We start from the raw sequence: 27,996 nt of genomic DNA, 5'->3' as shown, positions 1-27,996 counted from the left end.
CCAGGTATGTCTGCTCCCAAACCACTCTGGCCCAACAAGTGTGAAGGATTGGGAGAAAGTCTGCTAAACTAGGGAATCGAACCGATGCACACAGGTGCTAAAATTTGTTTTTTACCAATATTTATTTTTAGTAGAAGACTGAAATGTATAACTTTCTACCATTAGCTATGTCTAGGAAAAATGGTGGGGAGCATGGTTAAGAATGTTAATCCTAGTCAAGACAGGGATGCTTTGGCCGATTGACAGGGAAATGGCAGAGGCGTTAGCTATACTCTGCAGGGTTCGTGAGAAACTAAGAGTACAAGTGGTGGGGAGCCCCAAGGTTGTGGGGTCAGAGCATCCATCTTTGGAGATTATACTGAAGCTATTTTTGCAGCCAGTGATAAGGCCGTAGGCAGCAAGGGCAGGCAGGATGCCTGAAGGCTTAGTCCATTTCCATCTCCAAATAAGGAAGTACAGGGCAGATACCTTTCTCAAGTTGGTAGGAGGGAAAGATGAGACAGAAAGTACTCTCTGTTAGCCTCACTCAAATTCTGCATAATATGAAATAATGCTTTTAGAGAGAAGCATCTAGTTATGTTGAACCAGTATCTTTCCAGTAATTGGAGAATCAGCTTCCTAGTTTGATTTCATAGTAAGGTTCCAAGGGAAATTTTTGTTTTTAAGAGAGTCAGAAGACTAAGGGAAGCAGCATAATCTTGCAGGTAGAGTGTTAGGCTGGACGGAGAGTTCTGGGTCTCCTGCCAGTGAAAGTGACGGTTGGCATGTCATTTAACCTTTTAGCTGTTTATTTCCTTTATCTGTAAAATGGGGATAATAATTTCATGGAGATATTGGTGAGAGCTTTTGTGAAAAAGAAAACATTTTGGATGGAGTACTCCAGGTAGCTAATCCTTAAAATCCATTTTGGAAGAGAATTTGCTTCATTGAAGAAGGCAGAAATCACTCTTCTCTCTTTCGCATTTTTCTAGAACCGTAGCAACAGATGGTCAGCATTGGGTGGCATTTGTAAGCTACAGAAGACCCAGTTCCATAGTAGGTCGCACCACTGGTCTTCCCAGCTTGGTATTCTAGCTCAGCAAGTGGTACTCAGGGGTACTTGATGGGAAATGGTCCTCCATTAAAGTATTACACTCAGTATAGCCTATTTGTCTTTTACTCCTTCTTGGATCTGTATACGTGAATATATTTATGGGCTTTTAGACATGTACAATCTCTTCAAGTAATAATCTCTACATGTTTATATTCTATACATTCTGAAAAGAAACTTTTTAAAGTATAAGTTTCTTTTTCCCGTGCCTCCAGAATATAAATTTAAGGGTAACAAAGGGAAGGCCTGCCAGTTTGGAAGCATGATCAGATGGCACATTCATTAACTTGGTCAAATTCCTGCCTAAGAAAAATCACCATTTCTCTCTTCTCAGACCAACTGAACGTGAGCGAACAGAAAGGCTAATTAAAACCAAATTAAGGGAGATTATGATGCAGAAGGATTTGGAGAATATCACATCCAAAGAGGTAAGAGACCTTGAGTCCCCATTGTTCCAAGGCTAGAGGTAGAAAGATAATAGGAGCGGGGCTAGAAATGGTGAGTGATTGAAAGTCCAGAGGGACTTTTCAGAGATTAGTACAAAATGTCATCTCTGTTTCAGATACGAACTGAATTGGAAATGCAAATGGTGTGCAACTTGCGAGAATTCAAGGAATTTATAGATAATGAAATGATAGTGATCCTTGGTCAGATGGATAGCCCTACACAGATATTTGAGCACGTGTTCTTGGTAAGTCCTAGGGCCACTTTAAAGGGGTGTGCTGGGGCTAGTCCATACCAACTCATGGAGGCGGGGGTAATTATCAAATTTTATTATATTTAGATAAAATGTAACTTACATTAAAAACAAAGGTCATAAATACTCAAACCTCATCACTTCCTGTATTTTACTACATTTTACAATTATCTGTGCTCTTAAGGTTATTTACATCTATTGTATGGTGGAAATGTTATATAATGGTGTGCTTCTGCTCATCTCTTCCCAATTCCTCAGTGACATCAATTGACTATGGTGGGAAAATTTACACCGAGGAAATTGGCAAATGCTACAGATCAGGCCTTTCTTGCCCATGGGTTGTTAAAGATCTCATCTGTCCTACATAATAGAGCCACAAAGCAGACCAGTCCACAGTAGTTTTATACAGTGTATCCCCAAAAAAGAATGATCCTTTTTGAGGTCACTCTTTTAAATCTGCCAAATGGGTCTAAGATCTGATATATCTGAAGAGAGCAGAAAACTACTTTCTATTTTTTTTTTTTTTACTAAATGTATTTATTTACTTGTTTTTATTTTTGGCTGTGTTAGGTCTTTGTTCTGTGCGCAGGCTTTCTCTAGTTGCAGCGAGTGGTGCGCGGGCTCCTCATTGTCGTGGCTTCTCTTGTTGCAGAGCACGGGCTCTAGAGCACAGGATCAGTATTTGTGGCACATGGGCTTAGTTGCTCCGCGGCATGTGGGAATCTTCCCGGGCCAGGGATCGAACCCGTGTCCCCTGCATTTGCAGGCAGATTCCCACCCACTGCGCCACCAGGGAAGCCCCCCAGAAAACTACTTATAACAAAGACTATTGGACTTTTTAAACATTTGGAACCTTGTAGCTACATTTTTAGTCCCTCAATTACTTTTTTTTTTTTTTTTTTTTGCGGTACACGGGCCTCTCACTGTTGTGGCCTCTCCCGTTGCGGAGCACAGTCTCCGGACGTGCAGGCTCAGCGGCCATGGCTCACAGGCCCAGCCACTCCACGGCATGTGGGATCTTCCCAGACCAGGGCACGAACCCGTGTCCCCTGCATCGGCAGGCGGACTCTCAACCACTGCGCCACCAGGGAAGCCCCCTCAGTTACTTTTTGATTACCAAATCTTCAGTGATTTAAAATTGTTCTTCATGGTACCTGAACATTCAGTGGCTTCTAATTAGCCCAAGAAGATCTCTCTGACAGATGGATTAGGAAAGCTTCTAAAATCCTAAGACCTATTTATCTCCCAAATGTTAAAGAGTTCTAGTTTTCATCTGTACATGGTAGTGGGAACAAGGATAATTGAAGTCAGTGGGGAACACCAAAACCTCACTGTTATTTCCAATTCCCACATACTTTGACTAAAAATTCTAACAAGGAACTAAATCGATTGGTTTTAATTTCACTTCGTTTCTCTGGTAAGGACATTTGTGAAGTGATTAGAAGGTGGGAAACAGGAGAGAAGAGGAATAAATATGCACAGGAACTGACTAAACTGTATCATCTCACCCTGAATATAAGAGTTTATTTCACCAAGCAGTCAGACTTCATGCCATTGAAGACTTGTGCCCTGAATTAACTTGTTGACACTTTGGAGTACGTATGCTTGTCAAGTGATTCATGGTGGTGTTTAGCTATGAAATTACCCATGAAAAGCTGTGAGCTGGGAAGGGAGCTTCTTTTCTTTACTTTAACTTGACCAATGTGTGTTGCCATTTCTCAATGTAGATCATTCGGCAGAACTGTCATGGACCTTTCCGTTTGTGTAGCACCTGGCTTTGTTGTCTTTTGTGTGTAATTCCATGAGGGTTCATGTATTCCCTGCTCTTGTATCCTTGGAAATAATTTTTGTGTTGTGCATAGAAAACTTATGAGTCACTCATTCAAATGGACCCTGCCCCCAACTGTCTCCATGTAACATGACTAATTTTTATGAAGGGCAAGTGCCTGTAGCCAAAAATAACTCGTTTGAAAGTGACCAAAGCTATAAACTTGGAAGTTGCTTTCCCATTGAGCTTAGATCTTAATACCTAAAAGGAGGTAGACATGATGAATATCAAATTCAGTCACTAACTTGTTTAATTTCAGACATGCTTCCCTGTGTCTCTGATGCCACCCCCTCAAGAACTACCTTCTCCTTACCCCTTCCTCAAATGGTACTATTTTAGGACATATAAATAAATTTTAATAGTACTCTAAGCAGAAAAAACAATCCAGTTCTCCCCAGATTAGTTGCTAATCAACTAGAAATGCATTTGAGTATTTGTATCACTAAATTCATCCTATTATTTCATGATTATTGGTGTAGTCTTCTGTCTTGGGTTTTTCTCTTATTACAAAAATAATTCATGTTCGTTATAGAAAATTTAGGCAACTTCAGAAGACAATAAATGACATTTAATCAACACCAAGAGAGATAAGCACTATTATCTTTCATTATATAATATTGCTTTCTAGTTCTTTTTTACTTTTTTAATATGTATCTATGTACATATTTTTGAAAAAAGGAAAATGTATTCAGCTTCAGATATAATTCTGTTTTCTCAAAAATGGACATGTTCTTTGCATTGTGAATATTTTTCTTATTTGGGAAAAAAACTTTCAAACTGGAGAATCCTGGAATTTAACTCTTATCCAACAAAATAAGTGCATGAACAGGTTGTCTAAACATCTTATTGTATTTCCCTTTGTTTGTACCACCATATCCTGTGTCCAAACCCCTGTCTCTTCTCCAGTGAGTCTGTGCTCTGCTGGCTTTCCCAGCAGTTGACACAGAAAAAGAGGTTTTATCCAAACTGTAAGTGGTGTTGTTAATTTTCTGCAAAGTCATTTCATCTTGTGCGTAGCTGCCATGCCTGGAGCGCAAGCAGATTGTGTGAACGGATGCAGCAGGATTTCTCCCCTCCCTTTGGAAGAATGCTCGGCTTAGTAGTGCACTGCACAGAGATGTTTATTTGGAAAGGTGTCCAGCTGATATGCAGAAGAAAAGTATAGAGCGTAGTTTAAAGAAAATCTGCAGCGAGAAACCAGGATTGATTGGTTGGAAGCCAGGGTATTTCCAGAAAAAGCAGTTCTTCCACACCCTTAAGAGTGTACTACTTCTCTGAGCTGGAAGCCTTTGCCAACCAAATCTCGTATCAACAGCTCTCCTGGAGGCTGTCCGATTTGGCTGAGAAAATGCTAGATGTGAACAGAGAGCCTTTGCAGAAAGGCAGGCAGCATTCTTAGTTAAATTAGGGAAACACAGTAATATTGGACAGGCAACCGGTAATGTTGTTTGTGAATGAGAAAGAAGTCCGAATTTTACTGCTGATTGTATCTTTTTCAAGATTTGACGTTACAAATCCTTTTAAAGTAGAGTTTTGGTTTCAAAGAAAAATTGTCTCATATTCATGATTTTTGCCCCTCAACTGGAAATGTGTAGCATTAACTTTTTAGAAGAAAAAGTTATTGATCCTGTGCCTGGCTGCCACAGTAAAGTGACTCACAGCATTGAGGCTGTAGGTATGGTATCATAAAGATTTGGACAGGGATACCAATCCTTGAAGATTATCTCGAGTTGTATGATCTTCGCAGAACCCCCAGTACAGTCGTCCTTCTTTGCCATAGATGTGCTCTCCTCTTTTTGCTTGGAACTTTTGGACCCCAACAAGGTTATTTCCTAAGGATAACTTTTTTTTTTTTTTTTTTTTACTTCAGGCAATTTTAGTTTTCATCCCAATTTGGAACTTACAGAATTCTTCCCCTTTTTTTGGGAGGTGGGGGTAGAGTATAGCCGATTAACAATGTTGTGATAGTTTCAGGTGCACAGCAAAGCAACTCAGCCATACATATACATGTATCCATTCTCCCCCAGACTCCTACATAACTTTGAGCAGAGTTAGGCCCCTGTGCTATACAGTAGGTCCTTGTTGGGTATCCGTCTTAAATATAGCAGTGCGTACATATTGATCCCAAACTCCCTAACTATCCTTTCCCCCCACCCTTCCCCCCTGGTAACCATAAGTTCGTTCTCTATGAGTCTGTTTCTGTTTTGTAAATGAGTTCATTTGTATCATTTCTTTTTAGATTCCACTTATAAGGGATATCATATATTTCTCTTTCTCTTTCTGACTTACTTCACTCAGTATGACAATCTCTAGGTCCATCCATGTTGCTGCAAATGGCATTATTTCATCCTTTTAATGGCTGAATAATCTTCCATTGTATATATGCCACATCTTCCTTATCCACTCCTCCGTTGATGTACATTTAGGTTGCTTCCATGTCTTGGCTATTGTAAACAGTGCTGCAGTGAACACTGGGGTGCATGTACTAAGGATAACATTTTAAAAGAAATCAGTCACTTCAGTCTTTGGGCCAGAGTACAGTGTAGGTGAACCAGAGTGAAAGGTGGAAGTGAACTTATTTAAAAACTGTAGGAGCGGGGTGGTTAGGAATCTGCCTGCCAATGCAGGGGACATGGGTTCGATCCCTGGTCTGGGAAGATCCCACATGCCGCAGAGCAACTAAGCCCATGCACCACAACTACTGAAGCCGAGAGCCCGTGCTCCACAACAAGAGAAGCCACTGCAATGAGAAGCCCGCATACTGCAACGCAGAGTAGCCCCCACTTGCCACAACTAGAGGAAGCCCACGCATAGCAACAAAGACCCAACGCAGCCAAAAATAAATAAATTTATTTTTTTAAAATGTATTACAGTATAGTTTCAAGATTTCATTTTACACTTCCATACAATTAAAATATGCTCTGCATAATTACATAGAACTTATCGAAAACCCCCATGGAATTATGTCACTGCCTGAGAAGCATGGAGGAAAAAAAAAAGAGATTGAGTCTGTTGAGGACCCAAGGGGGCTAATATGCATGGCATTTGTATTGAGGACAGAAAAGTAATTGCACCATGTTGATTCCAGTTCTTTCAGGTTGAACCTGAAACAGCCCTAAGCAGAGCCCAAGTCACTTTACATGGGCTTCACTGAGTCAGTAGCTGATGAGTTTAATTTATTTTGTTTCTGGATATGTGTCATTTCAGATTGTCAGTTTGAAGTTTCTCTGGACAGGTAGATGAAAACCATGGACTTTTACCATCACATCAGGGTTATTTCCATCTAGCTGTACAGAATTCCGCAGAGGATTTAGATTTCTAAATTAAGTTGTGAGGTGGTCACATTTCCCTGGCTCCAATTTAGCCACTCAACCCTTATTGCTTGGCTTCTGTCTCCTTGAAAGTCCTTTTTTTAAAAAAATAATTCTTGCCTCTTTCTTTGGTATGGGAGCCAGTTTTCTAAGTTTGAGCACAGAGTCTTTAGAACCTCTTATATATTTTTTAAAGCAAGTCAGGTGAGCCTTGGTCTGTAGAAAAGATCAGTTATCCATCACTTACTGACAGTTTTCCTAAATGTACTTCAACATAGCATCCTTGAGATCTCCAAGTTCGATGGCCAAATTACAGATCACTTGTAATACGAAGATAGTGCTTACATAACACTTGACAATTTTCAGAGTGCTTCATTTACTTATCTCATTTGATGATTTATTCAACAAGCATTTGTTGATCCTCTTTGTTGTGCCAGGCATGAGGCTAGATATTTGTGCAGTCTGATCTAATTCCATAAGGAGGGAGTGATGACCATATCAAGATAGATACTCATAGAAGGCCAGTGGAATAAGGTTACAAAAGTAACCTCTGGATTAGACAATTAGAAGAGGTCATTAGCAAGAGTGATGAGGGCAGAAGCCACAGTGCTGTGGGTTGAGATACATGGGAAATGAGGAATTTTAGAAAGTATTAGATGAGGAATTTTAGAAAGTGAGTATTAGATTTCTTTTCAGGAAAAGGAAAAGGACAGTGTCCAGAGGAGGATTTAGGATGGAGAGAGGGTTTTCCATTTTAATATGAAAGAAACGTGAGGGAAGGGCGGGAGGTGTTGGCTTATAAACAATAGAAACTTATTACAGTTCTGGAGAGGCTGGAAGTCTTGAGACCAGTGTGCCTGCATGGTCGGGTGAGGGCCCTCTTCCAGGTCACAGACTTCTCTTTGTATTCTTACATGGCAAAAGGAATGGGGAGAAACTTTATATTTGTAGTTTGAGGGGAAGCTATCCATTAGATTCCTAGGACTAGGGTGGGAGGAGTGTTTCATTTTACAGATAAGGAAAGTGAAAACAGAGAGGTTAAGCAGTTTGCCCAAGGTCCCCCAGTCAGAGGGGGAGTTGGGACTTGAACCTGAGTCTTATAAAGCTAAATTCCACTTAATGCATTATTCTGAAATAGATAAATTCTTATTTTTAAATGTTTGCCTTTTCAAAAGACATGAACATATAGCTCAAAGATAGAAAATAGACCTGAAACATTGAAGAGTTGCTCACTTTTACGCTAAACAGAAATGCAAATTAAAATTACACCGAGATAACATTTCACGCCTATCAGTTTGGAAAAGATTCAAAAGCTTAACCACACATTTTGTTGGCAAGGCTATGGGGAAAGTGGCACTGTGATGTGGAGTGGGTCTGAGGAGATATTGCAAAGTGAAGAAAGCAAAGAACAATAAAAGCATGTGTAGTAAAGTACTTTTGTGTAATTCAGAAGTGGTAAGTATATATTTGCTTATATTTTTTTCAAAATACAACATAGGTAGAATAAGCCACAAACTAATAAAAACGATTACCCATGGGGATTGAGGAGATGGGGGTGGGAGTGAGACTTCAAGTTTACTTTTTAATAAACTTTTGACTTTCAATATTATAAAAGTCTTGTATAGGGCTTCCCTGGTGGCGCAGTGGTTGAGAGTCTGCCTGCCGATGCAGGGGACACGGGCTCGTGCCCCGGTCCGGGAAGATCCCACATGCCGCGGAGCGGCTGGGCCCGTGAGCCATGGTCGCTGAGCCTGCGCATCCGGAGCCTGTGTTCCGCAACGGGAGAGGCCACAACAGTGAGAGGCCCGTGTAACCGCCCCCCCCCAAAAAAAAGTCTTGTATATTCAGAAAAATGGAAAACATGGAAGAAAAAACACACCCTAAAATTGAATATAAACAGGAGCAAATGAACCCAAATATGTGTCAAATTGATAACCTCACAGAAAGAAATTAATTCAAATAACTTAAGCATAATACTCTAATTGTACCCCTTAGTGGGATATAATAAGGAAAAAAAAGAAATGCAAAGAAAATTTGAACTTAATATTTTTGTTATTGGTTTTTGTATTGGTGTAATAATGTTAAAACTATTTTGTAAGTAGAGTAAATGAGTTGTTGGGAACCAAAGTTCTCACCGTGGAGTAAGGAGATATATAAACAGTGTGGGAGAGGCAAGAAAGAACCTTGTGGTGTTGAATTAATTTCAGTTGAAGGTAAAAATATAAACTCAGTATTTTTTTAGAAATATTTCCTAGATCTGACCACTGAAAAGTTTTAGAAACAGTGACACCCAGTAGTTAGGAGCATACCTAATTAATGCCCAGATCTTGGTTACAAAATATCATTCTTCACTAAAAGAAACCAGGGCTTCTTGGGGAACTGGCTGATTCTACTCACAAAGTGAATCCGGAACAACTTTTTGTACCACAAAGCATGGATGCGCTCAAAGACTAATGGAATCATATCAAAAGGAACCTGTTTGAAGAGATTCCCACTGGCCAAATTCCGGACAATCTGCATGTCCCAAAAAAAAGATGGTAATGGATTATAACTTTCTAAATACAAAAAGAATTCAAGAGTCCATAGTGACACTTCAGTAAAGGGTGTGATGATTGATTAGGTGAGACTCTTTTACAGAAGAATGTCAGCTAACTTGCAGAAGAAATGATGGAATTAGAAAATTACCATTTTGTAACCTCCAGTAGAATAATTCATTTGGGCAAGATCGGCAATTGATGCTGAAATCATAGGGCAAAAAGATTACTTTGCCTTTCACACGGCTTCAAAGATTACTATAGACAACTAATTAATTTCAAAGGAACCTTTACAATAGAGGGATGTGGCAGACACAAAGGTATCTACCAAGAATTCAAACTCAGCCTGACAAATAATGGGGCAAACTGACATTATGTCCCTCATGATTTGATGCAGTACGAAGTATACAATATCTCCCTTGTAATATTCTTTTTTTATATAATCATTTATTTTATTTATTTTTGGCTGTGTTGGGTCTTCGTTGCTGTGCGCAGGCTTTTTCTAGTTGCAGTGAGCGGGGGCTACTCTTCGTTGTGGTGCGCGGGCTTCTCATTGCAGTGGCTTCTCTTGTTACGGAGCATGGGCTCTAGGGCACATGGGCTTCAGCAGTCGTGGCACACAGGCTCTAGAGCGCAGGCTCAGTAGTTGTGGCACGCGGGCTTGGTTGCTCCGCGGCATGTGGGATCTTCCCAGACCAGGGCTTGAACCCGTGTCCCCTGGCAGGAGGACTCTTAACCACTGCGCCGCCAGGGAAGCCCTCCCTTGTCATATTCTTGCCAGGAATGTTTGACCTGAATCTAGTCATCAGGAAACAATCAGATAAATCCAGGTTGTGGGGAGCTCTCCAGTATTACAGACCTGTAGTCTACAAAAATGTCAGTATCATGAAAGACAAAATAACTAAAGGCACAGGGGTGGACTGTTCTAGATTAAAGACATGGCAACTAAATGCACAGTATGATTCTTGATTGAATGAATATAAAGGACATTTTGAGGGCAATTTTTAAAATTCAAATATAGATGATATGTTAGATTATTATTGTATTCATGTTATCTTTCTTGGTTGCAAAAATGGAATTATATAGGAGAATATTCTTGTTCTTAAATGATACATGATCAGGTATTGAAGTGTCATGATGCTCAAGTTACTTAAATGGTTCGGGTAAAAAAAAGTATGATGTATATTGAAAGAAAGGGAAGGACAGCAAGAAAGCAAATATGGCAGAATATTAACAATTGATGTATCTTGCAGATAATCGATAGAGACATTTTCCTTTAAATTTTGCACATCATGTTTCTCTCATTTGTTTGACTATTTCACTCTCTCCCCCACAGACATACACACACACCGTACCATCCCAATTTCTTAGATGCAACATAATGCACTAGAAAAAGTGGGGGTTTTAAAATGAAATCCAGTTTTAATTCATAATAATGCCACTTTGTTCATTTAAGAATACCTGCGAGGTGCCAGGCACTGTGCAGGAGTTTCCTTAGAGAACAAGAGACCTGGTTGCTGCCCTCAAGAAGCTTGTATTATAGTGGAGGAGAAAGGTAGTAAATAAGCACGTAAATAAATATACAAGTAAAAATAGTGATGCATGCTATTGCTAAAATAGACTACTATAAACAAGAGTGACAGACTACATTTAACTTAGATTGGAGAATGGTCAAAGAAACCTTTCCAGCAATGTGATCTTGAGCAGATATTATCTGAATTCTATAAGGGTTGGTTTTCATATCTCTAATAAATGAAGGTAACTTTCTTACTCTATCATTTGTGGAAACTGAATATGATAGCATATAAAGTACCTGGCACTGAGAGAGGAAACTTGGTAGATGTTATTGGCCTTCTTTTTAGAAACTGTTTCTTCCCTCACAGGACTCCTTTTCAAGTATTGTATTCGGTTCATTGGCTAATACTCTCTAACCTTGTCTTTTTGGTTCCACAGGGCTCGGAATGGAATGCCTCTAACTTAGAGGATTTACAGAACCGAGGGTAAGCACACAGAGCAATTGCTGACACCCCCATGTCGCAGAAATCACTGTTTTATCTTTACATTTTCCCGTCAGAGAGGTGTCAGTGAGTAACTTTAAGCTTAAGAGTTGCTTCCAGTTGATTCTTACTGGGTATAATTTAATAAAAATTAAAATGGCTATTCTCCCACTGTTTCATCCCCCCACCTCCGAAGAAAGATCAACTGTTTCAGTGGAAAGGCTTTCAAAAACAAATGTGCAAGCCTTCCATGCTGTTTAAAACCAAATCTAGTTATTGACTCCCTTTTTTTTTTTTTTTTAAGAGCAGTTTAAGGTTCACAGCAAAATTGAGGGGAGGGTACAGAGTTCCCATATACTCCCTGCCCCACACATGCATAGTCTCCCCCGTTCTCAACATCCCCACCAGAGAGGTACATTTTTTACAACTGATGAACCTACATTGACACCTGGTAATCATCTGAAGACCATAGTTCACATTACAGTTCACTCTTAGTGCTGTACGTTCTATGGCTTTGGACAAATGTATAATGACCATGTGTCCATCACGATGGCATCATACAGAGTATTTTCGGTGCCCTAAAAATCCTCTGTGCTCTGTCCATTTATTCCCCACCCCCACCCCCTGGCAACCACTGATCTTTTTACTGTCTCTCTAGACTTTGGTTCCTATTTTTATGTAAGAGTACACAGAACTGCATATGCTGGGTTCACAGGTCTGTATTAAACATTTACTGAGCAACTTCTGTAGGCCAAGCACAGTGCTAGATGCTAGGGATCCAAAGAAAAATAAGACTCAGTTCCTATCCTTTTATAGTAAGGTGCATGAAGACTAAGTAGGTTATAAATATAAAAGAGACAGTGTAAAATTGAACAAGAAGACTGACCTTGTAGTAGGAAATGTGTTCCTAAGCGGCATGGTTATGAGTTTGATTGAAGCAACTGAGACCACAGTGAACATTCAGCAAGCAAAAAGCTGCCATTCTTCCCTTTTCACTTCTTAGCTAATGCCTAAATCTTTCATTGAACTCAGCCTTAGGAGGTCAGATCATTCCAATAAGAGAAGAGAAAATCATGTCTGGAAATTGGCCATTCTAACTCTTCATTTTGTACAGAGATAAGACCTACTGAGACTCAAGAGACAGTGATGACTCCCTGACTGGTTGCTGGCTGCCTGTTTCCTCAGCTACAAGTCAGCCTTCTGGTTGTCTTTAACGTGATTAGATGCATACTTCCTACTTTTCCCTCAGAAGAAAGGAAGCCAAGTGATTATACAAAGAGTTCTTAGGGCGGGGGGGATGGAAATCTGGTTACTTAATATTAAGGTATGAAATTAAATAGAACTTGGAAAATTTAAGTTGATAAGGATTGAATCAGAAGTTCTTGAAAGCAGAAACCATATCTTAGTTTTGTGTGAAACATACCTAGCTCAGAGCCTTATATCAAAAGGGTGCCCGGTAAATGTGAAGGAATGGTAGAAAAATTGACAGAATGTGACCTGCAGGAAACTAGCACCTGATACAGTGTTTAATATGAAATCTGAGATTTGATAGAGCACTGCCTGCCAAATGCATTAGAATCGCTTCATGCATATATTCACTTTGACTTTTGACTTATATCCCCAGCTGGAGATGAGACCTATTTATCTCATTTACTACTTAAAATGCTAAATTATAGAACACAGAAAAAAGACAAGTATGGTTAGATGCTCAGACATCTACTTAGATCTTGTTTCTTAAATTCACTGGTGCTTAAACTTTAACAGATGAAGAAGGATTTCCCAGGTGGCACAGTGGTTAAGAATCCACCTGCCAATGCAGGGGACATGGGTTTGAGCCCTGGTCCGGGAAGGTCCCACCTGCCGTGGAGCAACTAAACTAAGCCCGTGCACCACAACTACTGAGCCTGCGCTCTAGAGCCCACAAGCCACAACTGCTGAACCTGCATGCCACAACTACTGAAACCCGTGCGCCTAGAGCCCATGCTCCGCAACGAGAAGCCACTGCAATGAGAAGCCCTTGCACCGCAATGAAGAGTATCCCCCGCTCACCGCAACTAGAGAAAGCCCGTGCGCAGCAACGAAGACCCAATACAGCCAAAAAAAAATAAATAAAAATTAAATAAATTTATTTTTAAAAAAAAACTTCAATGGATCAAGAATTATAGTTCAGGGATCTGTACACAAAACGTGTATATTGCCCCCTGTGGATGATATAAGGGATTTTTCAAGTGTAATTTTGACAATAAGGCCATTTTCTCCCAATCCACTTACTTTAGAACTCCAAGTAAAATGCTATTCCTTACAAAGCATTGTAAGGAATAGCTTACAATGAAGTGTAAGAATGACAAAGAAGTTTCGAGGAGTGCCATTTCCAATTGGTAGTGGCTGACTAGACTTCTGTAATGAAAAAGATTGGGAAACCCTGTCCTGCTATAACCCATTACTGAAGTATGGGATTGGGGATGGGAAGGCTGTTCATTTTTATTTTAAATGAGATAAGAGGAAGTGTGCTTGCCTTTTTTTCCTGACAGTTTTGAGATATAATTCACATATATCGTTCACCCTTTTAAAATGTGTACTTCAGTGGTTTTTAGTATATTCACAGAGCTGTGCAACAATCAATTCAGAACATTTTTTTCCAACCCAAAAGGAAAGCCTGTACCCTTTAGCAGTCACCCTCATTTCCCTTCCTCCCTTCAGCTCCTAGAAACTACTAGCCTACTTTCTGTCTCTATAGATTTGCCTATTCTGGACATCTCATTTATATAAAATTATACAATATGTAGTCTTTTAAGCATGGTTTATTTCACTTAACATTGTATTTTCAAGGTTTATCAATGTTGTACCACGTATTAGTACTTCATTCCTTTTTTATTGCCAAATAGTATTCCATTATATGGAGATATATATACTCACCACATTTTATTTGCCCATTCATCATTTGATGGGCCTTTGGGTTGTTTCCACTTTTTGGCTATTATGAATACTCTTACGACCATTCATGTATGAATCTTTGGGTAGACATATGTTGTCATTTCTCTTCAGTTTATGCCTAGGAGAGGACTTACGGGGTCATATGGTGGTAACCTTTTGGGGAACTGCGGGAGTGTTTTCTACAGGTGCATGTTGCTTGCTTTTTCTTAATTTTTTTTTTTTTTTTTTTTTTTGGCCGCACCACACGGCACATGGGATCCTAGTTCCCTGACCAGGGAATCGAACCCTCACCCCCTGCAGTGGAAGCGCCGCGTCTTAACCACTGGACCGACAGGGAAGCCCAGCTTGCTTTTTAAATTAAAAAGAAAAAATCCTTTCTAGTAATGAACTTTGATGCTAAGTTAAAACAGATTCAAACCATGTCCCAGAAAAATTTTGGTTGCTTGACCTTAACCACAGAATTGGTTAGCTTGGCTCTCCCTTTTTGTAGTCATTTCTCTGACTTCAGTGATTGGGTTTGTAGAACCCCACGTGTGGTTCTAAGAAGGAAGCAGCTTCTCTTTTCTTTTTTCGGCACGCGGGCCTTCCACTGCTGTGGCCTCTCCCGTCGCGGAGCACAGGCTCCGGACGTGCAGGCCCAGCGGCCACAGCCCACGGGCCCAGCCGCTCCGCGGCATGCGGGATCCTCCCGGACCGGGGCACGAACCCGCGTCCCCTGCATCGGCAGGCAGACCCTCAACCACTGCGCCACCAGGGAAGCCAGGAAGCAGCTTCTGCAGAGGGAAATGAGTGAGTCTGTGCTGTGCTGTTGGAGTTGACAACAGTGGTGTCTAAGTCCATACAGCACTGAGAAAAGGTAATCCTTTGGCAGATTAAACCGAAGCATTTATTGAGATTGCACAGTAAGAGAGATAGCAAAAGAAATTTTTGATACAGAAACCACTTTCTGCAAGCCTGGGAGAACTCTCAGACACATCTGCTGCCATAGCAGCCAGGAATGCAGCCTAGAGAGTTAAGAGAGCTTTAAGTCCAACTTTCCTCTGACCCTACCAGCCTGGCCTCACTTGCCTTCATGTAGTTTAAGGAGAGTAATAGAGCAAAGACTGACAACCTGGCATTTAGAAAGATAGGAGGGAATGTTTCCTTCTATTTTTTTTTCTTAAGGTACATATTAATAATCTGATTTAATACAGATGACTTCCAAAAAATTTTGTTGCTGGTGATTTTAGTGACTGCAGAGAAATTGTCAGATCATGGGCCTCAAGTTGATTCTTTGGAGTAAAATGCAAGGCATATTTTCAAAAGACTGAAAGATGAGATTGTATAACAAAACACAAACTGAAAATGGAATATAGATGTTGAACTTGGTAGACAGCTTTTCTCTCAGTAACTCCCTGATACCCAGGTATGTGCAGGACCCTGTTATAGAATTTCTGTATTAAATAAGGATAGCCTCTTAGGGTTTTTTTTTTTTTTTAGCTTTCTTCAATATTTTAGTATTTAATTTCAGCCTCAGGAATAAACAAGTTTGTTTTTTATTTATTTATTTTTATTTTTGGCTGCATTGGGTCTTCGTTGCTGTGCATGGGCTTTCTCTAGTTGTGGTGAGCAGGGGCTACCCTTAGTTGTGGTGCGTGGGCTACTGATTGCGGTGGCTTCTCTTGTTGTGGAGCACGGGCTCTAGGCACGTGGGCTTCAGTAGTTGCAGCACTCGGGCTCAGTAGTTGTGGCTTGTGGGCTCTAGAGCGCAGGCTCAGTAGTTGTGGCGCATGGGCTTAGTTGCTCCGCAGCATGCGGGCTCAGACCAGGGCTCAAACCCGTGTCCCCTGCATTGGCAGGCAGGTTCTTAACCACTGCACCACCAGGGAAGCCCAGGAGTAAGCAAGTTTTAAATAAGAAAAATTCCAGTGCTGGGAATTGGATTTCGCCTGAGTAGTAGGGCTCATGATCTCCCTTGGTTTCCTCACAGGGTACGATATATCTTGAATGTCACTCGAGAGATAGATAACTTCTTCCCAGGAGTCTTTGAGTATCACAACATTCGGGTATATGATGAAGAGGCAACGGATCTCCTGGCTTACTGGAATGACACTTACAAATTCATCTCTAAAGCAAAGTGAGTAATGGTCCCACACACACGTTCTGACCCCTCTTCCTTGTGCACCACACATGGTTGGGGTCTGAAAGCTGTAGATAACTTACTGATGATACTCAGAGGAAAGGAAGTAGAGAAAAAAGGAGACTGAGATCTCTTAATACTAGGAAAAAGATGACTAGTGACTTAGTACTTTTGCTTTAAGTCGATGAAGCCCCTGGAAGATGATCTCATGTTGGCTATTTCCGTTGAGCACAAAATTAGAGAAAATAAACTCAAGCTGCAGTGAAAGAAATAGAAACGAGAGAAGGAAGAAATTCTGAAATAGAGAAATTCTGAATGAGAGAAGGAAGAATTTTAAGTTACCAATAGGGACACTTGAAAGTTATAGAATAGAAATTATTCCAGACAGGTGGAACACTTGATCCTGCTCTCTGAAGACAAGGAGAGAAACAGTACACTTTGGAAAATTTTTCCCATTCTTTTACTTTACTTTTATGCTACTCTAAATAGTGAAATTTTTCCTCTGGCCCTTCTGTTGTTATCTTCCTTAAATTAATTGGTCCTTTTAGTGAAACAATTCCATAGTATTAATTTAGTGTTTAGTATTAGTATTAATATATCAACACTGATTTTTTAAGTCCCTGGGGATTTTTGTGCCAGTCCTATTTATCCCTTCAGTAGAAAAAACCATCAGTAAGCATGTTGGCCACATTCCCTCTGCAGGTGGGGTGACACTCAGAAGACCCAGGCCCTCAGCAGTGAAAGCGTGGAGTCCTAACCACTGGACCGCCAGGGAATTCCCACTTCTGTTTTTAAAGTCCTCCTTCAAGAATGATACCACATCTCACTTAAGGACCTACATGGTCAGGAAATGCTTCCTCTTAGTTGTCCTGAATCCCCATACTCCAGCTCTGAGCCCATTTTCTCAGTCTCTAACCAGTACCTGAGAGACTGTTTTATACTGTTGAAGTTTCTGCCACTCATGGCATGCTTCCTATGTGCCATGTACTTTACACATATTCTCTCCTGTACGTTCCAAAACCCAGAGAGGCATATGCTGTCTTCCTTCTGTACAGAAGAGGACAGACTGCAGAGATGAGTTTCAGAGATATTAACTAGTGGTTGAGACAGGACTTGAACCTAAGATCATGTCTCATTTCATTCCATCAAGTATATGGGAATAGTCTAGTTCCTTAAGGAAAGGGGACTGGAAAAGACTAGGCAAGTTGTCAGGGTTACAGCCAAAGAGGCTAGAGATCAAGGCAAGGCCCCAGTCCTAGTGAAGAGAAAGACTTGATTTCAGCAGGGCTGGGGTTAGAGGGAGATAACGTGAGGCGCCCACATTACATTTACTGAGAGGCATGCACTCTCCATGTCCTGCAAGTATAGGTCAGCGTCTCAGAGTGAGTGCCTCCCCTTAAGTGGCACCCTGGGCACCTCATGTGTTTCACCCTAATCAGGGCCCTGGCGGTCCAGTGGTTAGGACTCCACACTTTCAGGGCCACTCTAGTTTAGCATTCCTAATGTGATGCTGGGCTTAATTTGGACAATCTAGCACTTGAAGTGAGGGGGTGGGGTGGGCAATGAACCTGAAAGGTGAAATTGGGCTAGGTGAGAACTAACTGCAGATCCTTCATTACCTGAGTTAGAAGCCATCCACTGAAAAAGCCCAGTTCAAAATGAAGAAATGTTTTCATAGGAGTCGATTTCATAATTGTATTTTTCTTAAGATTGTCCAAGTTTGAGCACCTTCTGTGCCTGCAGGCATAGACCTGAAATTCGATGTACTAAAGTTGTCAGAGCTTGATGGGAAAATATAGAGCACATGTCTGAACTTCCATCTGCGTCACTGTGACTTGGCTTCCCAGCTGGAGTCTAAGTGAAAACTCTGTGGTGCCATAAGCAAAACAAACATGTCCTAGTCGTTTGGAATCACCTAAGCTTACAGAGACGCATATGCGCACCAACCATAGGACACTAAGATTGTACCTTTCCTTTGAGACTGTTTCACTTATTCCAGACCTTTCTCTCCATTCCCATAGCTTATCTGGCTGGCCCTCTCATTTTGACACTTAACCTTATGCCTCGTTGCATTGGTGCTTAACTCATTCATGTGTGTCTGTCTCCAGCAGAAGGATTATAAGCTTCTGGAAGGAAGCTTGTCTCCTGTAATAGAGTGAGTGAGTGGATGAATAGATTTCCCCTGTTAGGCTGACGTGTGCATTTTTTAATTTATTGGAATAACCACTTGGGAAGGATTCCAGCCCACGTACACTAGTGATAAGAGTAAATGTTCTTTTTTCCAGATTTTAAAATGTTGTTCCTACTTACAACTGACAGATGTAATCAGGAGATCCATAAGTTTGTTCATACATTTAGCAAATATTTGAAGGCTTACTCTGGGCCAGACACTGTGTTATTAGCAGAATTAGCATAGCTGAGTAATGCTCAGATCCAAGGTAATGAGCTCTGGCATAAGACTGCGGAGTTTTGTTTGTTAGTGTCACTTTATGGTGACTTTGTTTTCTCTTTCTTCCACCCCATAAAACAAACACAAAAACAGCTAATTATTCATTCCACCCTCCTTGCTGAGAAAGCCATGTGGTACATCACATGGTCCCATCCAGCTCCACGGGTTATATAGCCAGTCCCTAGACAGAACAAGGGTTGTGAAAAGTGTTGTGAAAAGTAATATCCAGGGCTACATCTGAGTAGAGAGGAGAGTTAGTTTCATTTGGTTTGTACTTTCCTCCCGGGACAGAACTCTTACTGGAACTGGAACTGGAAGCAACTCACAACATTTGGGTAAATTAGATGAATCACTGCCACACCTGTAATTCAATAGCATGCCAGCCGTCAACGTGCCCCTGGGGCTGAGAGGACTGGCTTCCAGCCACACACAAAATGGGCTCCAGTCTCTAAATAGAAAATTTTCCTTCTGTGCTCTGTGACCAACTGTCATTGCAATTACCTTTTTGAATTTTAATTGTCTACTTCTCCCAATGAGTCCTACCCTTTAGGGAAAAACTGTTACTTATTTTTGCATCCCAGACCTTGCACATTGTCTTAAACATGGTAAATGCCTGATAAATGTTTGCTGAATGAACTAGAGAAGCTTAATATTAACACTGAATATCGTTTGAGTGCACCAGAATTGCCCCACACATTTGATTAGAGGTGCACACAAGTGCACTAAGGTGGGGTGAATTACAAAGCAAGAAAATGGACAGGCCAGACAGGAGACGTGGACACATTTAGAACCTAGCTCTCAAAGTGTACTCACTATTGTGTTTTCCTCCTTACCTCAATCCCCCAAACTAGGAAACACGGATCTAAATGCCTTGTGCACTGCAAAATGGGGGTGAGTCGCTCAGCCTCCACTGTGATTGCCTATGCGATGAAGGAGTATGGCTGGAATCTGGACCGAGCCTATGACTACGTGAAGGAAAGACGAACAGTGACCAAGCCCAACCCCAGCTTCATGAGACAGCTGGAAGAGTACCAGGGGATCTTGCTGGCAAGGTGAGTCCTTAATTGACTTTCTCAGATTTTCCCTCCTTTATGCTCCCCAGGGCACAGTGAAATGTCCTCTGCAGCTAGTTCACACCTAATTTAAGTGTGTGATAGGATTTGAAAATTGAAACCTCTATCCATCTAGTTTTTAAAAATTAAGTACCAGTATTTAAGATCAGCATGGAAGATTAGGCATTTAATCTAAACTAAAGACATTAAACTAAAGGGTGGAAATACTGTTCCCTTATTTCAGATCTCAATTAGGTGCAGGTTTTTTTTCTTTTTTTGCGGTACGCGGGCCTCTCACTGTTGTGGCCTCTCCCGTCGCAGAGCACAGGCTCCGGACGCGCAGGCTCAGCGGCCATGGCTCACGGGCCCAGCCGCTCCGCAGCATGTGGGATCTTCCCGGACTGGGGCACGAACCCGTGTCCCCTGCATCGGCAGGCGGACTCTCAAACACTGCGCCACCAGGGAAGCCCTAGGTGCAGATTTTAATAAATACTTCTCAACAGCTTCTAAGGCCAGATGCAGCTGCCTTATCAAAATGGATACTGATTGCTTCCAGGGTAGTGCTAGCTGAAATTCTTAGAAAATTTTTGGCCCTTTTTTTGGGGGGGGTGCCGCGTGGCATGTGGGATCTTAGTTCCCCAACCAGGGATCAAACCCGCACCCCCTGCAGTGGAGGTGCAGAGTCTTAACCACTGGACTGCCAGGGAAGTCCCTGGCCCATTCTCTTAAAACAAGTACCTGCTGCTGCTTTGGGCATTTTTTTTTTTTTTTCTTTTCAGTGCTTGGTTTCACTGAACCTTCAACAGTAATTCTGGTCATGTGACAAATCTGTAGAATTGGGATATATATAACCCATTTGAGGTATGAAGGGGCTTCCCAGAAATAGCTCACTTGTTTTCTTTTTTAAGATCTTTTAATCTGATTTTATATATATATGTTTTGCAGAAATGCAGAAAATTACAAAGGGAGAAATCATTTAGAAACTCAATAACCACAGACAGCAGTTGACATTATCTTACCTCTTATCACATATATTGATGGATTTTTTTTTTTTTCCACAAAACCTGTTCTTCAGCCTTACTTCTTCACCCAGTATTAGGTCTTTTTTTTTTTTTTTTAAACTGTGGCAGCATTTATTGAGCACTTACACTGCACTTAACTGCCACTGTTCCTTTTTTCCCCCTAGGTTTATTGAGATACAGTTGATGTACAACATTGCATAAGTTTAAGGTGTCCAGTGTATTGATTTCATACATTTACATATTGCAAACTGATTAACACTGTAGCATTAGCTAACACCTCCAACCCCTGACATAACTGCCGTTTCTTTTTTGTGGTAAGACTATCTAAGATCTCTCTTAGCAACATTCAAGTATATGATTCAGTATTATTAGCTATAATTGCCATGCTGTACATTAAATCCCCAGAACTTTATAATCTCATAACTGGAAATTTGTACCCTTTGACCAACATCTCCCCATTTCCCTCAACAACCCCACCCATGCCCTGGTAACCACCACTCTACTCTGTTTCTCCGAGTTTGGCATTTTTAGATTCCATGTATAAGAGATACCACCATAGAGTATTTGTCTTTCTCTGTCTACCCAGTACTAGGTCTTGAACATCTTCCTGTATCAATAAGAACTGGGTGTTTCAACAGTAATTTGGTAATTGGTTATAAAATGAGTAATTTCACTACATTATTTTTATTACCCTTTGGTGGTGAAAGCCACCTTCAGCTGATCTCAGGAAAAAGATTCAGTTTACTCTCTTAGTAAACTGAATTCAAGGATCAACTTCCTGAGATGCCACATGCTGTAGTTCCGTGGAGTACCATATTTTGCTTTGTTTTTCCATGTAGGCACATTCTAGGTGGTTTTGTTAGGGTGAAGGCACTGCTGCCTAGAAGCAGTCGGGGCTGATGCCAGAGTTTGACTCCAGTGAGTCTCATGACTTGGTCTCGACTCTTGAATCTGGGCTGTGTTTCCCCTGAACAAAATGGTAAATAGCCTTCCAGCCTAACCAGGCAGAGTGACCACCCTCCCACCGCCGAAGTATTGTGAAAATGTGGCCACAGCATAGCATTACGGTTTCCACTAAAAAACCCCTCCCATTTACTCAGTACTTGGCATGATTTCATCTGAGCCATTCTCTTAGGAGGCTGGGAGGATACTGAAGTCTCCTCCACTTAAAAAGAATTTGTAGGTCTTTGGGGCCAGATTTTGATGACATTTTTAGATTACATCAGAAGGTAGGACAGAGAAGTTCTTTTTGGCACAAGAAAGAGGCATCTGAGGGTTGGATGAGACACAAATATTGTATATTCCCAGACGCACACATGACGGATATTAGGCAGTGTCCTCACGTGACCCGTTGAGAGGAAGGATACTGTGTGTCCTGCCAATTTCAGTATTTTTTCTGGAATCCCAGGCAAGCTGTTGGGTTGGGGTGGTGTTTTTTTTGTTTTTTTTTTTAGCGTATGTAGTTTTTCTTAGATGTTAAAGGTATTTCAGAAAAATCTTAGATGAGGATAAGAAGGGCAACATAAACCCACAAGTCACCCTGCCTCTTCCCTTTCCCTTTTGGTTCCATCCTGCCTTCCTGGTCTTGATTCACGGAGGGAGGGGCAAGCCCTGGGGAGTGAGAAAACCACAGAATCTGAGTCAGTAGATGTGGTTTCCGTTCCTGGTTCACCCCCTTGCTGCAACTTTGAGAAGTTTGCACAGTTCTGATCCTCACCTGACCCCATCTATAAAATGAAAATCAAGAGACCTAGCTCACAGGGTTATTGTAAATAAAAGTGTATATAATGTATATTATGCACCCTTAAGGGTTATTCAGATGTGGTTCTCATGAAGCCCCTCCTGCAAGGCTACCCAGAGAACACACACGCATGTGCCATTCAGTTCCTCTAGCCACTGCCTTCTGCCACCAACAGACACACTAACTGTGTTAGAAACTGGAATGGAAGTGTCCTGGAATTTTCTGTATTGTGATGTTTCCTGAATTTTAAAAACTAAAATCTAGTGCTGGGGGTGTCACTTAGGCTGCTTTCAGCTGCAAGTAATAGAATATCTTCATCAACTGGGATTTCAGCAAGAAGCAGCACACTCAGATTTTATGGGGAAGACTTTATAAAGGGACTGTTTACAAAGGTGTAGGACTGTAGTGGAATCAAGGAACTTATATCAGCAGGGCTGTTTGGTAATAGCTCCTGGGCCCAGAGAGGGATGGCGCAGTTACTAGAACCTGGACGGAGACTCCTGGAGAAAAGGCACCTTCAGAGAGGAGCAGTAGCCTTCAGTCAGGGGACCCAGCCAGCCAGAGTGGCCCTGCGGGGAAGGAGCTACAGGACTAGAGGCCTGCCTTCACTCTCCTCCCTCCAGTCTCCTGCTGGGGCTCCCCATTAGCCAAACCCTGTGGAAGTCCGAAGACAAGGGGACCAGTGGAGGTGGTTCATACGTCAGCCTCCAGGGCAGAGAGCAGGGTAGAAAGGCTGAAGAGTGCATCGGCAGGAACCAGCACCCAGCTGTAGGTAGTTAAAAAGTTGGACCAGGGCTTCCCTGGTGGCGCAGTGGTTGAGAGTCCGCCTGCCGATGCAGGGGACACGGGTTCGTGCCCCGGTCTGGGAAGATCCCACATGCCGCGGAGCGGCTGGGCCCGTGAGCCATGGCCGCTGAGCCTGCGCGTCCGGAGCCTGTGCTCCGCAGCGGAAGAGGCCACAACAGTGAGAGGCCCGCGTACCGCAAAAAGGAAAAAAAAAAAAAAAAGTTGGACCATTTACCTTCTTTTGTAGCAAGAAGCACCGAAGTAGACTGTAATGGGCTCGGGGATGTAATCAGGGACTTTGGTGCTCTCATCTTCCTGCTCTACTTTGTGTTCTCCCTTGCTTAGTTAATAGCTTGGTCCTTGAATTTGCCTCATGATTGCCAGATATCTGCCACATGTCTAGGCATCTACATGTAAATTCCACCGCGTCTGGCTGAAAGAATGGGCATCTCAATTAGAGGAGAAGACTTTTCCCAGAAGCTCCCCACTAGACTGCCACCCACCCACCCCACCCCCACAGAACCACTGACCAGGACTGGGTCATATTCTTAAAACCAAGCACTGGGTAGGCAAATAGAATTTCCTGGACTGGTTAAAACAAATTCACATTCACTCTCTGGTGCTAAGGAAGTGCCACATTCCCTGAAACTGTGGGGCAGTGAACAGTCAAACCAAATCAGGCCTCTGCCAGTAAGGAAAGAGAGTAGGAATGCCTCTTGGGTATATAGCTGTTAGGGTCTGCAATCTATGATGTGTTGTCAAGAAACAGCACTTGTAGGCTACCTACCAGGCTGACTGCCGAGTAGATTGGGCCTCTCAGACTCTTGCCCAGCCCTAGAGTACTGCTCCAGGGTCTGTCTGCTTAGAAGAGCAAAGAAGGAGAAGCCCCAGATTCCTGTGACGGTCTGAAGCTCTGTCAAGCCTTGCAGCTTAGGTCACCAAGAGAGGAAAGGCCTTGGGAAAATCCCACTCATTGTATTTGCAAAGAAATTCCATTTCCTCTCCAGGTGCTTAGATATCTTGTATTTCATATCTTCTCCCAGAAGGCACATGGTGGTTTTCCCAAAGAGATAGAGCTCTGATCCTAGCATTGTCAAGCACCATTGGTTGTCCAGAGTGGCACTGGGTGCTTAACGTGAGGTGGCAGCCCTCTGTTTGAGGGTATTAGCTTGGTACTTTGACCTCTTGGTGGAAGAGAAGTTTAACAAAGTGACTCTAGGCCCCTGTAGTGATTTATGAATTGGTTACAGTCTCTTAATCAGAATGTGAGAGGGTGGACCAAACAGTGACAGTCCCTCTGAAATACAAGAGACTTTTTGCATCTTTTAGTATGTCTTTAAGCCTCAGGGAGACTAATATTTAATAGTCTCCTTTAGACCTAAAAGTGAGGGTATCATAAAGGCACTGATACTGTTCATATCTAATTTTATTTTTTCTGTTTTTATAGCCGGGGGATGGGAGTGAGGGCAGGAGGAGGGGTGTGTGTGTGTGTGTGCATGTGTGTGTGTTGAAACCCTCCATTAAACTACCAGCAACCCTGTTTGTTATTCTGGAGTTGGATCGTTTAGATATCTGGCAGATTTATGTTCTATTAGACAAGTTCAGATTTCATGCATCTGCGAGCTGGACCATGTGTCTGAGGTATTAGGTTCCAGTGTATAAGGAGCAAGGAAGAAAAACTGGGTGGTGGCCAGGGAGAGTTCGTGATACATGTCCTCATAGATGTTAGTTTTGATTGTTTGAATGTCCCTGTCACCAGGGCCAGAGGAGACAGAGCTGTCTTTCACCCTGGCTTTGCTGGTGAAGACATTGAAGTCTAGTTAGCTGGTACATAATGGTCAGCCAGCAGGAGGGAACCCGAGAATGAGAGGACATGGATTCCTGGTCAGGTGACAGCCAATCACAAGTAAGGTTTAAAGGATTTTCTTAACAGCTTTTCAGTGAAATAATCTTCAAGTATTTAGGACCATGCACAGTGCATGAAAATGCTCAATTGTTGATGCTTCTTCTCTTCCTTCTCCTCTTCTCTACAGGCTGCCTAATGCCCTAAGAAGTAACCATAAATAGTCTGATTTTACTGCAACTGATACTCCATTTTTAGCAGTATTTTCCTCTATGTAATTTTCTCAGAGCTGGTACTTTACCAAACATCTAACAATAAGAAAGAAAGTGGAGGCAAGAGAATGGGACATCATGTGCATCCTGTCATTTAGCTTTCCTTCTTGCTCATTTACTAAGTAAAAGGGCAAATTCTTACCCAGAATGGCCCAGTCATCTCACGTGTGTCAGTGTGTTTACGTGAATCCAAATTCAGGTCAGAGGCCACTCAAGGAGGACAAGAACCTGAGACTTGTTTGCATCATCCAGGCCACAAACCAGCTCTGAAGTTCTTTCTGGCACTTGCTGCCTACCTGGAATAGGTCGCGGGAGTCAGCTGAATATAAACATTAACAGTTTAAAATAACAGATATGATCTAATGTCTTATACCTATTCCTACCAGTGACGGAGCATTAGAATAAACTGGCTTGAGAAAGGGCTTCATTGGGAGACAGTTTGGTGACACCAAGTAAAACTCATGATGCACATACGCCTTGTGACCCACCTTTTTTCCCCTCCTATATTTAACACCTTTGTGAAACCAAAGTGTGCACCAGGCACAAGAATGTCCATGGCAGTGTTGTTCGTAATAGCTAAAACTGCTTATCAACAGGGTGGATGAATAATAAATTGTGGCATATTCACTACACTCTATGAAATTACAGCTACACACATCGATGAGTCTTAAAACATGTTAGGCATAAAAAGTTGTAGAAGAATACATACAGTATGATTTCATTTATGTAAAATTCAAAACATACAAACTAAGCTATATATTGTTAGAACAAAACATGCGATGACACAATAAGGAAAAGGGAGGGAATGATAAGCACAAAGTTCAGGTGATTGGTTACTAACCCCTGCACTGGGAGGAGAAGGGGGAATCAGGAAGGGCCACACGGAATAGCAGTGCTTCACAGGCTGTGGTAATGAGTATCATGACTATGTCAGAGAGCCGCCTGCCACTCTCCCTGCAGGTTTTACTGCAAAAATGAAAAAGGCAGCAGAATCAGACTTATTTTTGGATTGGGATTTTTCTTTCTCCTTTACAAGAGGTGTCAGTTTAATTCCAGAGCCCTGACCCAATACTTTCTGATGAATATCTTCCCCAAGAAGAGAAGGAAATCCCTGCTGGGTAAAGCAGCTATGACGTCAGCTACTTTCTCTGAGACTTGCACTGTTGGTGCCTATTAGCATAACATCAGTCTCTCGTTCCCTCTCAATTTATTAGTGATTTACAGGCAGTTTTTTTTAAAACATACTTTGGAGGGTTCTCGGGATCATGAAAATTTCCCGTTTGCCTATTGTCTGATGAGATAAGCTGTTCTTTACTATTAGGGTGAGAACAGCTACTCCCTGAGATATCTTCCCAGTGATTTGCATCACAGGACTTGTCCTGCCTTGGTGGGTGGCTGAGAGGACTTGGTGCAGGTTTGAACATCCTCATGATAGGTGAGGGATGGAAACTGGAGAACACAGTCCTATTTAGGTCAGGGAACAGGGAGGGTGTCAGATGAAAAAGAAGAAGCTTTAAGGGGAGCACATTGGCACCCGCGGGTCACAAAGTACAGTTCGGGCCCACCTATCCAACCAGTCAGCTTGCCCCTCCCCACAGCCACTCACTCGTTTGGGGTGTGTGATACGTTGTCTCCTCCTAGGGGTGGCTGGAGTTCGTGCAGCTTGGAAAGGGGGAAAACCCCACCTTACACCCAGCTACTTGATTATAGCTTGTCTTCATAAACAAATTGACCTGCGCCCTACCCAGAAAAGCACCCTTCTGCTGGGCAGGCCTGAGTCAGAGAGAGCCCCACCCAAGCAGCAGGCAGGCAGGGGGGAGCTGAGAGCAGGTGCAGAGTTGAGCACAAACAGGGGTTCACATTAGTGCAGGCGTGTGACTCGGCAGAGATTCACAGGCAGCCAAGGCAGGTATGGCCCTGAGCCCAGGGTTAGTTGTTCTGGGCTGTTTCCATTCCACCCTGCGGCGAGGTAGCTCTTCATCAGCTTGTAAGTCATGGAAACCATACCCCCAGATGCCACATTTAGCGACCTGTTCCCTGCCCAGCCACAGGGCCACCTTTCTCTTTTTCATTGGAGCTTTGAGAACTGTGCTTCCTTGTTAGAGTGTGGTTTGAAATGAGATCTCATCAGACCTTCTCTCCATAAACTCAACCAAAGGATGGATGTGTGCATATAGTCTTTTTGGCCCACCTCCTTTTCCAGGGGTCACTTTAGCTTGATGGTTTTTATCCACAGATCCTCATGAAAGGTCCTGTACTTTACGCTTATCCTCTTCCGTTCTGTTACCAACCTTTTTCTCCAGATTTACTAGCCTCATCTT

The 27,996-nt window shown here is 42.1% G+C and overlaps 1 protein-coding gene across 4 annotated transcripts in view; it reads left to right on the top strand.

Annotated features, from left to right (window-relative positions):
* SSH2 (slingshot protein phosphatase 2) overlaps nt 1–27,996 on the top strand; it is a 242,815-nt gene that overhangs the window by 207,533 nt on the left and 7,286 nt on the right. For all 4 annotated transcript variants that reach the window (XM_082861024.1, XM_082861023.1, XM_082861026.1 and 1 more), the window contains 5 exons: nt 1,425–1,518; nt 1,653–1,781; nt 11,414–11,460; nt 16,361–16,507; nt 19,811–20,011. In XM_082861024.1, coding sequence (XP_082717150.1) covers nt 1,425–1,518; nt 1,653–1,781; nt 11,414–11,460; nt 16,361–16,507; nt 19,811–20,011 — 618 coding nt within the window. The remainder of the gene's footprint in view (nt 1–1,424; nt 1,519–1,652; nt 1,782–11,413; nt 11,461–16,360; nt 16,508–19,810; nt 20,012–27,996) is intronic.

The sequence above is a fragment of the Leucopleurus acutus genome, assembly GCF_964270905.1.
Source record: "Leucopleurus acutus genome assembly, chromosome: 19".
Classification (NCBI taxonomy): Eukaryota; Metazoa; Chordata; class Mammalia; order Artiodactyla; family Delphinidae; genus Leucopleurus; species Leucopleurus acutus.
This window is presented reverse-complemented; position numbering and strand designations above follow the sequence as displayed.